This window comes from Castor canadensis, chromosome 12 (assembly GCF_047511655.1).
Source record: "Castor canadensis chromosome 12, mCasCan1.hap1v2, whole genome shotgun sequence".
Lineage (NCBI taxonomy): Eukaryota > Metazoa > Chordata > Mammalia > Rodentia > Castoridae > Castor > Castor canadensis.
Genome location: NC_133397.1, coordinates 59,683,598 through 59,699,422, shown reverse-complemented (window position 1 = coordinate 59,699,422; position 15,825 = coordinate 59,683,598). Strand labels below are relative to the sequence as shown.

The 15,825-nt window shown below is 41.7% G+C and overlaps 1 protein-coding gene across 2 annotated transcripts in view; it reads right to left on the bottom strand.

The window, feature by feature from the left end:
* Arhgap25 (Rho GTPase activating protein 25) overlaps positions 1-15,825 on the bottom strand; it is an 83,532-nt gene that overhangs the window by 39,874 nt on the left and 27,833 nt on the right. The window contains exons 1-2 of one of the 2 annotated variants that reach the window (XM_074049874.1): positions 5,391-5,591; positions 4,981-5,180 (exon numbers count right to left, since the gene is read on the bottom strand). In XM_074049874.1, the coding sequence (XP_073905975.1) occupies positions 4,981-5,166 (186 nt within the window). In that variant the 5' untranslated portion in view covers positions 5,167-5,180; positions 5,391-5,591. Of the gene's footprint in view, positions 1-4,980; positions 5,181-5,390; positions 5,592-15,825 lie in introns of those variants that run through there. The other variant, XM_020177423.2, reaches the window with a different exon arrangement.

The window sequence follows — 15,825 nt, the reverse complement described above, 5'->3', positions numbered from 1 at the left end:
TACAGTGTAAGCACATATGTAAACTTCACAGTGAATCTCCCCTATATAATACATGCTAATTAATGAATAGATAGTTTAAGATATCTGTGAGGAAGGACTAATGTTTTTCTCTGCTCAAGAGATGAGGAAATCAAGTTTAGAGAGATTAATAAAATAATCCAAGATCACAAGCTAGTTAATAGGAAAATTATGATTCAAACCTTGGTCAGTGATTCCAGAATTACAAATAAGGCTACTTGCTGAAAGAAGTAACAATCATAATTCAACTTATTCATATAAGGCGTAAGTTACTAATTGCAAGTGCAGTCCTCACACTGAGCACGAGACTCTTGGACATCATGAATGAATAGAGGAAGGTAAACTAGGGGAAGAGACACCAGTCAGGGTTAGGGTAGAGACTCTGATGAGGAAGGAAGTGTGCCAGAAAGGGAAGGGCTCAAGTTGCCCATAACCACTTTCACCTACTTTGCAAGTTGACGCAGGTCAACTTAAAGATGGGGAAAGGCTTTGCAGAGGGCACACTTTCCACAACAGTAAGACAGAGGAGGCAGATGTAGCAATGATATGCTACATACAGTCAGATTATGTTGCTTCATGAGAACTGACTGTGGCGTTTTCAAGAACTCAAGGAGTCAGCTGCTAAACACAGCTATTATATATACCTCTGATGGAATATTTTGTATCAAAAAAGATAATGTTACTCAAAATTTATCACTTCCTTTTTATTTGCTGTATTTTACTATTATTTTGATTATTGTGATTACGTATATTTTATCTTTGTAACGTTGTGCTAGTACACATCTCTTTTCAACTCTGAGTTCAGTGATACCGTGTTGGTAGTTTGAACCAATAATGAAGAGAATATTTACACCACAGAAATTGACAAACACTGCACACAAATCAACTCCTCCACTAAAGAGCCTGCTGTTAAACATTTATCAGCACACCACTGGCAGAAAACTATACATTAGGTTAAATTCCTGTAATTAGAAATGTGAGTCAAAGGGTTTATATTTTTAATAGACCTAATACCCTCCATGAAGTTTGCATGTACTTTCACATCCACAAGCTGTGCATGAGAATTCCTGTTTTGTAGCCCTCATTCACTAAAATTTCTAGGAAACATTTCTCAGTTTGAGAAGGGGACAGTGGTAACTCATTAGCTTATATTGTATGTCATTAGTTATTAATGAGATTGAACTTTTTAATATGTATTTCTTGGCTGTTACACTTTGGTAAGTTGCCCATTTGTTTCATTGCCCATTTTTCTATTGAGCTATTTGGATTTTTTCTTATGGAATTAAAAGAATACTTTAAATATTAAGCACATTTGTTTAGGACTGGAGGTGTGGCTCAAGTGGTAGAGTACCTGCTTTGCAAGCTTGAAGCCCTGAGTTCAAACCCCAGTCCCACCAAAAAAAGTCAAACTCCAGTCCAATCAAAAGAAAAACTGAAAAGTATTTGTTTACCATATACATGACATACATTTTCCCTGTTTAATTGTTCAATTTTGCTTTACTCAGTTGATATTTTAAGATGTATTTCTATTTCTGAAATTAAATAAGTCTTTCCTTGTGCTGTCTTTGTTGTTGGGCTTTAAAAATACCAGCAACCCAAAGATGGTACAGATATCTGTATTTTCATTTGGCATTTTTATAAATATAATTTTTATGCTACAGCCATTAAATCATGAATTCTGTGAAAATAATGTGGAAATGTATCATAACTTTTTTCAAGAAAAATTAGCTTACTTCATTTCTAGATATTTTCAATGTCTAAGAATTCCCAAAACAATGTTAAATGATTGTATAACTAACACTACCTTATTTTAAATAGGTTTTTATTTTAATAAAGTGATCATGAGTGTGTGAAGCTATAAAGATGGCTACTTAATTCTTGTTTGTGATTATAATACATAAACACCAGCAGTAAGAATAACAGAACATCCATGCAATGGATGATCTATACCCACTATCATAAGTCACATTGCAGAATAATATTCAATACTAAAAAGAAATGTTCCTGACATACCATTTTTTAATTAAGAAATGTTATACTAATTTTACATTTACAATAGATGACTCTAAATGTTTGTGGACATGGAATGCTAAATTTAGATGGCTATTTCTTGTTAATGGAACTGTAATTTTTATTTTCTTTGTGCTTTCCTGCATTTTCCAAATTCCCCACAATGCATATGTGTAGCTTTTGTAATCAAAATATGCATATCAACACACAATAAAATATACTTATTCTTTCTAAGGAATAATCATATTATTTCTAAAAGTTTCATTTTTAAAATTTTTGTACCTGAAATGAGAAATTTTATCGAATGATTTTGTCAGCTACCCTTTGAGGGGTCATGTGGTTTTTCCCACTTGACCTATTGATCTGATGTGTTATAGTAATAGGTTTCCTAAAAAGAAATTATCCTTATCATCCTGAACAAAGCTCTACTGAATTATCCCAGGTTAATTTAATCTTGAGACAGCCTTGAGCTCCCTCTTCCTACAAGTTGGGAAAAAAGCAAGGGCCTTCAAATGATTATTTTAGCTTCAGTCATTGGTTTATTTTTTTTTTAACAGGGCAGGGAAACATTTCCATAGTTTCTATTTAGTTGTTAGTAATTTCACCATTCTTTTACAATGATAGAACATCACACACAACAATGCTAATTTGATCAATAAATAAAAAACAATAGCTCCTTTCCAGTAGTCTCAGAGCAGACATTTAGCTTAGAGAAAACACTCACTATAATTATTTCAAGTGCTTTGAATATTTTGTTTTTCTAACATAAAATATGAAACACATACTTGGAATTAATTTGCTTAAATTTAACCTTATAATAATCAGTTTGTACTTTCATATTTTACCTTCAACATACATTGGGTACATTGAAAACACAAATTTTTATTTATTTATTTTGCTCTTGAGACAGGGTCTTGCTGATATAGCCCAGGCTGTCCTCGAATTCATGATCTTCCTGCCTCCTACATGCTGGAATTACAGGTGTGCAACACCACACCTGGCTTAGTTTATTATTTTATAAAACAATTTAACACATGCTTCATATCAATGGATAAGAAAAATTAAGTAATTGCATGCCCACAAAATGGTGGGGCCAGAAAAAGAACTTAGTCTTTTATGGAAAATATCTTCTACCACCCAGACAACCACCACCCAGCGGCCCTTGCCATTGGTTTGGGATTGCCAATGTGTTATTGTCCTCATCCCTCCCCTCCCCCCCCACACTTTACTCTCTGCAGGTGAGAAGACCTTTTGCATGATCTAATGTACCAATATCACTGTCTTAGCCTGGAATTGTTTGGCTCTGATAAGGTCTGGGTAGTTCATAGAAGGGAGGAAGTCTGGTTACCACACAGAGGACATTGACAAGAACCCAGTCTGTGGTGGGGTCTCTGGGGCCCTTCTCCAGCCTCTGCAGTGACAGACACGCAGAACACCCATAAGTAGAGGGTATGGTTAACCAAGTCCTGCCCTTAAAGAAAGATGCCCTCATCCAAAATGACTTACATTTTGGTTCCATCCATCTGCTCATCTACCCCCAATATCCACACACTTCTAATCCTCACCCTTCTTGGGTTTTATCCTGGCTCCAAAAGATTCTGGAGTCTGTCTTTCCTAATAAGCTCCTTCTGACCAAACCTACCATATCATGTCCACAGACATGAGCTCTAGGTGGGTGTCCTGGTCCTGGTTTCCCTGAGACATCCAGCTTACACCTGGGGTCCCAAGGTCACTGTTAACAGTACCTTCCTTACCCTCACACACCACAGTGACCATGAAGAGCCCATGGGGTAGGGAGGAGATATCTAAGTCCAAGGTTTAGGATCAAAGCCCTCACAGCCTCAGTCATTCCATCAGAAAAACTTGCTCGTTCTACATTCAAAGTACATCTAGAGTCTGACCATTTGTCTCTGGCCCACAGCTCCCACTGGGATTCCTCTAACCTAGATTACCCTGTGTGTCCTTCTTCAGGCATCCATTTATTTTAGCCAAAGTCACCATTTACAGCATTGGTTAAAGAATATCACCTGTCTGCTCAGAACCTACAATCCTCCCCGTGGTTCTTAATAGAAATGCTCATGCCCTCCCAGGAACCTACAGTTCACAATCTGCACCCTATAGACCTTGGCCGCTGCCCTTATTCTCTGACCTCATCCTTTCTGGTTCTCATTCCCTAGTTCTGTCCCACCATGCATACCTCCTGCTATTCTGCACATTCACCAAACATGCCCCCCTTTGGCCTTTGTGTGCATGAACTCCTTTACCTCGAATGCTCTTGCCCTAGAGATCTACCTACCTAACTCCATTTCGTCCTCAGTCCTTGCTCAAATTTCACCTGCTTCATGAAGTCACTCTGACCACCTTATTTAAAGCTGAAACACTTCTCACAAACTTTCTCCCTCACCCCATTCTATTTTTTTCCTCAAAGAACTAATATTTTTCTAACAAGTTACATACTTTCCTTATTTATTAAGCTTATTTTCTCTCTCCCCATCCATATGACTTGGATTTTTATCTGCTTCACTCACTGATTTATTTCAAATACCTAGTATTATTTATTTTAAATACGTGGTATTAGAGCATTATGCACTCAGCATAACAAATGATCAATAGATATATTTATTGAAAAATAACCCCCTCAATTAATTTTCCTGAGCCCAAATGCACTCTCTGTGAGCTTTTGACTTGGTGTCAACACCACATTGTGAACTGGTCTTAGTGACACATTTAGGAAACTACACTGTGGTGGTCTTGGGGAGGACCTCTTTGTCATTATTTACAACTCAGTTATGAGTGGAGAAAGCAGTGAAAAGGCAAAAGGAACCTCTTCACATTGATGTGTCTAGCCGACTGAGATGTTTAAGCATGATCTCAGTGGGCCGCCTGCCCACCTTCTCCTCTGTGCCTGGAGAGGGAGAGCCATATTAATGGGGACAAATGCCCAGCTTGTACCTGTGGCTTCATGTCCTCTTCGTCTTTGTAGTAGTAGAGTTGCTGGGCCCTCAGTACAAAGTACCTCTGCTGCCAGTTTTTCACGATAGACCTCTGCTTCTTCAGCCAGCCCATCTTGATGGGCCTTTCCAGAGGATTGGGGGTGGATGATGGGTGAAAGGCCGCCATCTGCTCACCAGTCATCATACTCCTTGTCCGAGCTATAGAGAGAAATAGACAGGCTGACTGATTGAAGGACATGGAACAGTGAGAAAAAGTAAGTGGGGAGAGGAGAGAGGAAGCCCCAGGGTGCCGAGAAATGGGTTGGGGCCCAGCCAGGTCCAGTTCAAGGGTTCAGGGACAATCCCCCAGGCTCCTGAGAGGAACTGGGGGTCCTGCTCCTGACCAGGGCTAGACCCAGATCCACGCACTTGCAGTCCAGCAGCTGTCGCCGGCCCCCACATTCTGCAAAACGAAAGATTGGCTGGAGCCTGCTGAAGAGGAAGTGGCCGCAGCATCTGACAAAAGGTGCTTCCTTTTCCTGCGGGGGAGTTAGTATCTGACAAGAGAGAGGAGAAAATAATGCCTCCCTGGGTGAGTCCCATGCAGCTGCAGAGGCTACCGGAAGCTGCCCTGGCTTTCTTCCACGGCTACCCATTCTCAACCCCTTATCCAGTGGACCCCATAAATCCCCCAGCTTCCATCCGTGCAGTCCGCCTACAGGGAGTTGGCACCTCCTGAATTTTCCTGTCATGTGTCATTGAGTGCCCTGCTACCTAGAGTGTTTAAAGAATTTTATGCTGGACAAAAGGGCCTCGGGTAGCACCTTCCCAAGATAATACCTTTGTAGTCTGTTACTGCCAACAGACCTCACTCAAAATCAAGACTTAAAGCTAGTCTGCTCTGCCCCTCACATGGTATAATTAGCTTGTGTCCTACCACAAGAGTTCTGCTTATCATCCCATTGGATCCTGACCAGCGAGCCCATGTTTCTTCTCCATGGTGACTCCCACCTTGTACAACACTGCTTCTCTTACCTCCATAGCCACCCATCCACCACTCTGGTCTCCATTCAATACTTTCTTCTGATGCTGCCTTCCTTCTCTCCCAGCCAGTTCAATATTGAACCTAAAACCACATTAGAGCTCTTTGGCTCCTTGACCTCTGCTGATGCTCCACACTTGCTAATACCCAGTGTTTGCATTCCTTTGTGCCAAGAGTTACTGGAGGCAGCCTCCATCCTACAACCCTTTTATTCAGCTTCTGTCCATCTTTGGAACATTTATAATTTAGCTGAACTAAGCCATTAATCTATTCTCACCCCATTTCATCTCACCTGATTAGAGACCAATTCTTCCTTTCCTGTTTTTTTTTTTAACCATGGATGAATTATGCAACTTCTCTGAATCTTTTCTCATTTGTTAAAGTAGATTAATAATAGTCCCTACTTTATGAAGTTAAGGCAGAGATTAAACAAACTAACATATACAAAACACTTAGCACAGTATTTTGTCAAAGGGAAGCATATGTCACTATTATTTATGTCAACAAGTGACTTTATTTCCTATTACAAAAGTATATTCTGGTCATTCAGAGCTTCCTCAACTTCTCTCTTCTTCAAAATGTCACTCCATCATCAAGTTTTCTTCCTTCCCTCATTCCTATCTTTAATTCACTTAATTCCCAACTTCTCTCCATTTCTTCTTTTTTTTTTTTTTTGGTGGTACTGGAGTTTAAACTCAGAGCTTTGAGCTTGCTAGGCTCTACCATTTCAGCCATGCCTCCAGCCCTTCCCACTGCTTTTGATTCCTGTCTTTCTCCTTCAAGGACTAGGATTCTCAGTCTTTATTCATGCTTATGTCATACTTTCAAATGCTAGAAGTTTGTAGGGAATGAGTCTTTCTTCCACTGACTCCAATTGTATCCAGTTATCATCCTATTTAATGTTCCCCCCTTCAGTGCTTAGAGCTATTGGAAGAGAAATCTTCCCTAACTGGGCTCCCTTGACCTTCACAAAGGATCTGTGCTCTGTAACATACCCTTATATTTGACTTCCAGCTTTCAGTCCTTAATTCCCACCAGGGAACTGGAGAGGTTGCCAGATATATTTGACTTAATCTGCCATCAAACAGACAACATTACAAGAGTGCATTTATTCAATTGAAGTAAAAAAAAAATCTGATATTTTTGATGAGCATCTGGCAGTATACTTCAGAGAGTTCACTTTATATCAGTGTGTCCTGGCACCCCAATAAAAACTTTATACTCTAAGACTGTGTAATGATCCAAAGGAACCACAGAAGGGTGTTGGCAGGAGTGCAGTGGGGAGGAGGGAATTTGAAGGACTCTATGCAGCTCTGTATCTCTCTAGGTCAGAGAACATACTTTGCAAAGACTTTATCTGTACTAGGAAAGAGGGTGGACATAGAAATAAAAAGTGTGGTTCACACAAAAAACTTTTGGCGAAAACGGGAGAATGGCATTTTACTCCACTTTAATGGCCTCAATGTAACTCATTCCAGTACGACTTTTGTGACCACCCAATTGAAGCAACATCATACAGAGAAGAGAGGGACCCCTTCTTGCTGCAGTAAAATGAGGGCCTCCCAATGGCTTCTGGGCTTCTGAGGTTTCACCAAATGGAGTCAGTACAGGAGAAGGTGCCACATGGTAGCTATGAAGTCTCAGGTTGTTTGGGCCATCAGAAAATGGTCTCTTAGGATCATTGTGGGAGACAGAAGAAATGGGAGGTCTCCAGGAGCATGAAGACGTGCAGTGGAGGTAGGAAGCAGCCAATAAGATACTATAGATTGAAGGGAATTCTCTCAGCATAGAACTCAGCTGCTGGGGTATTATTTTGCATTTAGTTCTGGGAAAATTTTCATGCTTTATCATGGCAAAAACAACAATAACCAAAACAAAAGCATCCTCCCTAGTAGCATCTGTGCCTTGCAGAATGGGCTGGCAAAGGCAGGAGTAGGTGTGAGGACCTGGTGTTCTCAGATGTGGTTAAAAGGGAGCTTGATGACCTTGGGACAGGAAGGCAAGCACCTGTCTGTCTAAATATGACCAAGGCCTTGATTATGTTATTTTACATTCTAAAATGATACCACTTGCCCTGCATCCAGCCAGTGTTTCTTGAGTGCTTGTTATCATCCCTCCATGGTTGGTATGACTACAAACCCAGGGCCATCTGCTACAAGTTAGAGGATGTGGATGGATCAGCACAAACCTCCACACTGCTGGAATTAGGTCCAAACTGGGGGATAGGGTAACAGCTGGGGACTCAGTGAAACAGTGATTAAATAGGGGAGCTTTCTGCCCCACATGCTGCCATCTTAACTCTCAGTACTGCTCATAAGTCAAGCCTTTCACAAGCTGATCCAACTATGGGAGAAGAAAGCCTGGCAGGCCTTGGTTTTGACAAACTTTTCTTGTTAGTTTCTTTGAACAGTCTCTCTTCTTTGTGGATATGACTTTTTGGGAATGAAATAAACAAAGAGATCTGTTACTACCAATGGAGTGTTCTCTCATACTGAAAATAATAACCAGGACAAGCTTTGCTGTGAGCCAGTGATTGTGTGCACAGTGTATGTTCCCAGCCCTTTGGGAAGCAGATCTGAACCAGGCATGGGCTGCTGAGGGGGCTGCAAGTGAACCAGGGAGGCAAGGTGAGAAGGCAGTTGCTCAGTGTTTACCGAACACTCTGGAGCGAGTGAAAATGTGGGTCTCAGTAAGACCAGAAACCTACCTGTACTCACCCTAGCCAGCACTGTGCTAGCCAGTCCACTAGCCAAAGTGGCTGTGTCCAGTTAAATGAATGAAAATAAACTAAATTAAGCTAAAACTCATTTCCTCGGTCATCATCCACATGCCAAGTATTCAGTAGCTTTGTGTAACAGATGACTGCAGTGTTGGACATCACAGAAGAGAGCATTTCCGTCATTGCAGAGGATTCTGTTAGTCAGCACTTCCTGGAATCTGAGTGCTAGCATCAAAGGCATGGGTCTCCCTAGGAGGTATTTCTCCCCTCAGCTCTCAACTCTGTCTCCTTCTAGGCTCTACTTTTAGATGGCTGTGAATGCATGGGGGGACATGTAGGTAGCATTCAGAGATGGAGATCTATTGAAAGTATTTTTTAAATGTGTTGATCCGAGCTGTTCATTCATTTGGGAACCATGTCGAAATGAATTTGAAAAGGGAGGAAAAGGTCTGGTGTCACCCCCCAATACTTCTCTCCTGAACTTCTGACATGTCCATCCAGCTGCTCGAATGTACTATGGTGTGATTTTCAAGGTCACCACATTGCTAGTCAAACTATCATCCCCCTCTCAACTGTTACTATTCCCTTGTCTTGTGCCAACAAACACACCCCAACATGCTTTCCCTCCACTGGTGTCTATGATGTGCTATAAGTGACATCCTTCCAGCCAGCCAACCATACCATAAAGCTATCCTTCCTACACTCAACCCAGACAACAGTGCTTAGAGTGTGATCTTGTTTGATCCTCCTGTGACCTCAACACCTCCTTCCTATAAGTTGGAGGGTAAACTCCCAACTGGAGTCTGGAGTCCTTGTGGCTTTTCCCACTGCATTTCCTGCTCTTCCTCCATTCCCATTTTGCACTCAACTGTTGACAATATGTATTTCTCCCCACCCACACCAGAGTGGGAGTCTATCTCTTGAGCAACTAACTCTTGCTCACTCTTTGAGATGCACCTCAGGCCATGCCTCTGTGAGAACACCTACACCCTCCCAGTGCAGCCATACTTGACTGCCTTCTATCTCTGTCCCCTAGGACACAAGTGCATTGTAGCATGTATCACCAGGCTTGGTAATTTTTTTCTGTAGTTCCTCTCCATTTTCAATCTAAGAAGTCAAGGGTGCTGCCTTAGTGTATTGGCCTTGCTCATCTTTGTATCCTAGCACTTAAATGCACCTAATGAAGAGAAGGCAAGTAAAGTAGATTCCCATCTACAGCCATGGCTAAGTCAAGGTCTATCTCTGAGAACTAGTTTCCTCCTCTGTGAAACTGTGAGAGCCACATGTGTCTTGTAGGGTAAATAATCATTAGGATCAGTGGGAAGGTTCCAGCTAGTGCCTGCCTCTTAAAACACAGTCACCAAATAGAAGATATTATTGTTAAAATTATTATTGTAACATGGAGTGGATTTTATGTTAAATGAAGGAAGGAAGAAATTATGGATGAAAGGAGGGAGAAAGACAGAAAAAGGAAGACTAAGTGGACAATGCAAGATGTCTCAGGCCTGGATGATAATGGAAAAGGAAAGAATATGAGAGGCAGCCTGAAGCAGTTGGACAGGCCTTAGCCACTGGCTGAACAAGGAGGAGCAAGAGGAAAGACCTTTATGAGGTTTGGGGTGTGCATGGCTCAGATAAGCAAGCCTTCCCCATCATTCATTCAACCCCTATTGGCTGAGCACTTGGTATCACTAGGAACAGTGCCAGGTTCTGGGGCTGTAGGATCAGCCAGAACTAGCCCTGCCCAAAGAGCTCACAGACCTGGGAGACCTGGGAAGCAAAGAAGTCAGAAAACAAGGCTGTTCTAATTAATAGTCAGTAGAATCTGAGCCTGGACATTGTGAAGTTTGAGGGTGGACAGAGAGCTTCAGGCTCCCCCAGAGTTCTGGTTTTAACAGGAAAGATTTCTGAAATAACAAAGAGGTTAGGAGGGGAAAAAGAGGTGCAAGTGGACGCCAGATTTGAGTGACATAAAATCTCGGACTAGAAAAGTAGCATGGTAGGTGTTCAGAAACCAAAGAAGAGGCAGTGCCCAGAGGAAACAGGCATGGAGGGAAACAGTTATTGCCGGAAGCTACAGAGACAAACCTAGACGAAGCCATTTCCCTTAGGACTCAAGAGCGCTCCACATACCCTAGAAGAGAGTCTGGCTAGCTGAAGGTCCTTGATAAATATTTGTTGAAATAAACATTTTAGAATGAATTGAGAGCCATCATCAAGCCATTTTACATTCATAATAAATATTGGCAAATTTATTTCTTTATAGAAGTTCTAGATATGTTCATTTTAGACAGAGTGGCTGGTAGAAGCTATAATCCTGATCACATAATAAACACAATAGTTACTTATTTATTGAGTATTTACTAAGAAGCAGCCACAGCGCAAGCACTTTCTGTGTCTGATCTCTTTATTGTTTACAGCAACTCTTTTATGCTAAGTACCATATTGTCCCTTCTATTTTTTCATTCTTTTTATTATTTTATATTTTTCTTCCTTTATTATTTTTATTTTGTGGTACTAGAGGTTTGAACTCAGGCTTCACGCTTGCTAGGCAGGCACTCTATCGCTCGAACCATGCTGCCAGCCCATCACTTCTGTTTTAAAGGCAAGGAGCTTCAGCTCTGAGAGGTGAAATGGTTTTCTCCAGCTACTCAGCTAGCAATCTGATTTCACAGCATGATATCCAAGCTTAGGCCTCACAACCTACAAAGCAGCACGCATTCTAGTGGTAAAGAAAGGGGTAGAGGTTGCAAATGAAAGTGCTTAGAGAGTAAGAGTGACGTGGACAGAAAAACGGCACTACCCTTCTGTTGGGCAGGGAACAAAGACACAATTCCTAATCTGCCGCATGATTTGAAGCACCTTGTCTGAGTCTGTTTTCTGCTGCTAGAAGACAATACTTGAGGCTGAGTAGTTTATGCAAAACAGGTTTATTTGGCTCACAGTTCTGGAGGCTGGGAATTTCAAGAGCATGGCCTTTGGGCTGCATCATGCCAAGGTGAGAGGGCAAGCGAGGACAAGGGGGAGGAGCAAGAGAGCAACAGGGAGACCAAACTCACTTTTATAACACTGCATTCTCATGATAGCTAACTCACTCCTTAAATCATGGCATCACTCCATTCACGAGGAGAGCCCTTGTGACCTAAGCACTCTTCTTAGGCCCTACTTCCCAACACTGCCACACTGGAGATTAAATTTCCAGCTGTGAACTCTGGGGGACACATTCAAACCATATCACACATGCCTCAGCCCCCACCCATTTACCTCAATATTGTGCATAAACAACTTCTCACTTCTATTTCCGCCCAACATGTGCTCTGCAAGGCTCAGCAGACCTTGAAAAAACGGTGACAGAGAAATGGTACTGAAACCTCAAGCCCACCATGGAGGCCGTGCTGACACCAACAGGAAAGTGGACATATTAGGAAATCCTGCCATGTCTTACCAGCCCATACTCAGTGGAAGAGACATAATGATGCTGACTAAACTCAGCATGGCCAAGACGTGGGAAGGAGATGACTGGGCCTAGCACTTGGGTCCCGTGTTCAGGCCTCATAAAGCAGCAGTCACTACCACCTCCTGAAAATGCCACCATTGTTTCATCCACCCCGCGTCTACACCACCTGGTACACACATGTACTGTCTGTCACACACTCACACACGTGAAGCCCCTCCAGCATTCTTGTGAGCAGACTGTGGGATGAGGGGCCTCAGTATCCATCCAGAAGAAAAATAGGGCATTTGATTTTAGAACCTCCAGGCTTGCTTTCTTAATCCTTTTTGTGTCTCCAAAGCAAACTGTCCTTCATTTAAAAGTAACCACTATTGTAGGTGTGGACAAGTGGAGGGTCTTTTAAAACCTTCCCAATTAAAACATATCATTTAGGCTTTAGAATAAATTGATATGATTACTTTCCTGAATTTTTCTTTAATTTTAAATTTCATTTTTAACTTTTGCAGAAAAACATTACCCTTTACAGAAGGCAACAAGCTATGACTGATGGCAGCTTTCTCTGTGTACTCTGAAATTAAACCATGTGGGCCTTTCCTGGACACTCACTCTTGAGACAAACTTACGTGACTTAATTTATAGAAATATCTAGAAGTTGTTCCTAAATGCCTGCCTCAGTACCCAGGAATGTAGTGGCTTTAATTTTTCCATGTTCTATAATTTATAGAAACATTCTTCATTGTTTGACAAGAGACTATATTACAACCAAAAAAAGTAAAGTTCACTTTGGAAAGGAATAAGAATGCTATCTTGGTAGTTACATGAAGGGCAGAGAGAGAGGGAGATAGTGACTCTGTGTGTGTGCGCGTGTGTATGTGTGTGTGTGTGTGTGTGTGTGTGTGAGAGAGAGAGAGAGAGATTGAGAAAGAGAGAGAGATTGAGAGAGAGAATGAATGGGGTAGGGGGAGGGACTGGTTTTCTGTTCCTTTTTTCCCTTTGGCAGCTCTAGAATTCCAAAGTAGGATCAAGTTTTTCTACCCTTGGCCAAATTCACTCACTCTAAGCAGCCCCTCTTAAGAAACCCATCCCTTGCTCCATTCTGGGGGGCCTTCTTTTTTTTTAGGGATGTGGAGTACAGTTGCCTCTTCTGTGTCTCTATCCGTTGCAACACCTCCCCCGGCTCTCTGGGCCTATCTGTGCATAACAGGAAGCAAGTGTAATAACAAGAAGCTTGCAGAATTGTGAGCGCTTCCTACTGAACCCTGCCCGGAGCTGCCTCTTCCTCAGCACAAAGCCAAGTGGAAATTTTGGCAATAGGCTGGTAAATTTAGCCTGTGTTGACAAACTAGCTGGGTAACTGCCTATATAGAAGCTACCAGCTTTCCCAGGCATGAATGTAAGGAAGACCAATTCAGATCAAGTAGGACTGTGGGAAAATATGCACCATAAACTGTCCAGTGATGTATTAAATGGAGAATCTTGTATTAAGTGGACTGTCAAAGCTCCTCATTTATTTTTGGTGAGAGGTTTAACTTCATTAGTCAGCAACATTCGAAATAAATTGTGCATTAGGATACTTGTTTGTATTTTAGAAGCATGGAGGAGGGACCTGAGTTTCACAGTAAGATTTCTGCCAGGACAACAAGGCCAGGACTGGCAAATGCAATTAAGCCTTGAATCTTGGGAGGCTATAAACTTTGTCTAGTCAGTTCCTGGGGCCTTCACTGGTCTTTGGGAATAGTGATTTTAGTCTTGAACACTACTGAGAGTGTGAACAATGAATAATGCTTGCAGTGGGATGGGCCTGGAATACAACCTGATAAAAAGATTTTGTTAAAAATTGACAGGCAGAAGCCTGGAACCAGTGGCTCACACCTGTAATCCTAGCTATTCAAGTGGCAGAGATCAGGAGGATTGCAGATCGGAGCCAGCCCCAGGAAAATAGTTCCTGAGACCCCATCTTGAAAAAACCCATCACAAAAAAAAGGGCTGGCCCAGTGGCTCAAGCAGTAAGAGTACCTGCCTGGCAAGCATGAGACTCCAAGTTCAAACCTCAGTGTTGCCAAAAAAAAAAAGGGGGCGGAGGGCAGAGATTAGGAGGATCAAGTTTGAGGTCAGCCTGGGCAAAAAGTTAGTGAAACCTCACTTCAATCAATAATCCTTGTGTGGTAATGCACCTTAGTTCCCAGCTATGAGAGAGGTCATGGGTAGGAGGACAGAGTACAAGGCCAGCCCCAGGAAAAAACTCAATGCCCTACCTGAAAAATAGCTAAAGTTGGTTAGAGATGCAGTTCAAGTGGTAGACAATTTGTTTCTGGATAGGAGACAGACGATATCCCCCCAAAAAAATATTCATTTGTTTTATTAACCATGATCAGAGTAATATAGTTAGGAAATAAAATATCCATATTTTTAAAGATGCATACTTAACTATGAGAGGAAAATTAAATCATGTTTGGGATTTGCTTTAAAATATCTCAGGAAAAAAAAGAAAAAGAAAGGGATAGATGCAACTGTGACAAAATTCTAATACTTGTTGAATTTACCCAGGAATGGGTGTACATGGTAGTTTGTTGATGTTTGAAATGTTTGCATAATAAAAAAAGAACTTTTTCGAGATTGTATTAGGCTCATTTACTGTTTCACAAGTCAGCTGTTGCCCTGACTTACCCATTTTCTCAGGCTTCATTTCCAGACCTGCTAGTTATTCCTCCAACCCACTCAAATGATACTACCCAGATGTCACACCGCACACATGCTCATTCCCTCCTCGATAGACCCAGCCTCTGCTTCCCCTTCTCTGTCACTTTATCAGTTAGGCTCCTGGTGCTTCCAGTATGGACAGTGCTTCCTGTAATGTCAAATGTTGCACTGACATGGGGGCAGAGAGGGAGAAAGGGCAGCAGAAGACAGAGGAAGCGCCAGGGTGATCTCTGAGGGAATCCAGGAAAGAAGGGCCTCCTGGAATTCTAGAGGGTCTGACCTCTTGGCAACAGCTCCCATTTCCAAATTGCCAGTGAAGTGACCACAAGATTATTTCAGTAACAGTAAGGTGAAATATGAAATGATACTCTGTGTGTGTGTGTGTATACAGAGAGAGTTGTTATATGCACAAAACCTCACAGTGGAAACAGTGAAGAGCAAAAATAGCCTCTGCATAGAAAAAAAGGAATCATTCCCAACAGATTTTATAAAGTTAAATAGACCAGAAACTTCACAAAATCAGAGATTTTTTCCAGTTTGACCACTCATCTATTCCAAGTGTCTAGAACGTTCCAGGAATGCAAGGATACTTCAATATTGAGAACACTTAATGCATGGCTTATCCCATCAATAGTTAGGAGAGTTTTTAAAAAGCCAAAGTCTCAAAAGATTATGACTTTATATTCAATACATTCAATATTAGTTCCATTGAAAGTTAATTAACCGGTTGGAGGCGTGGCTCAAATGGTAGAATGCCTGTTTAGCAAGCAGAAAACACTGAGTTCAAATGCCAGTACCACCAAAACCAAAAGCTAATCCTCAAGAAAAGAGGACTGCACTTTAGGTGTTAAAGAACATACTATGTCTTTCCAGGTGTGGTATGGTGTGTGTGCCTGTAATCTCAGCATTCAGGAGGCAGAGGAGGGCTGCGTTACATGGAGACACCTTA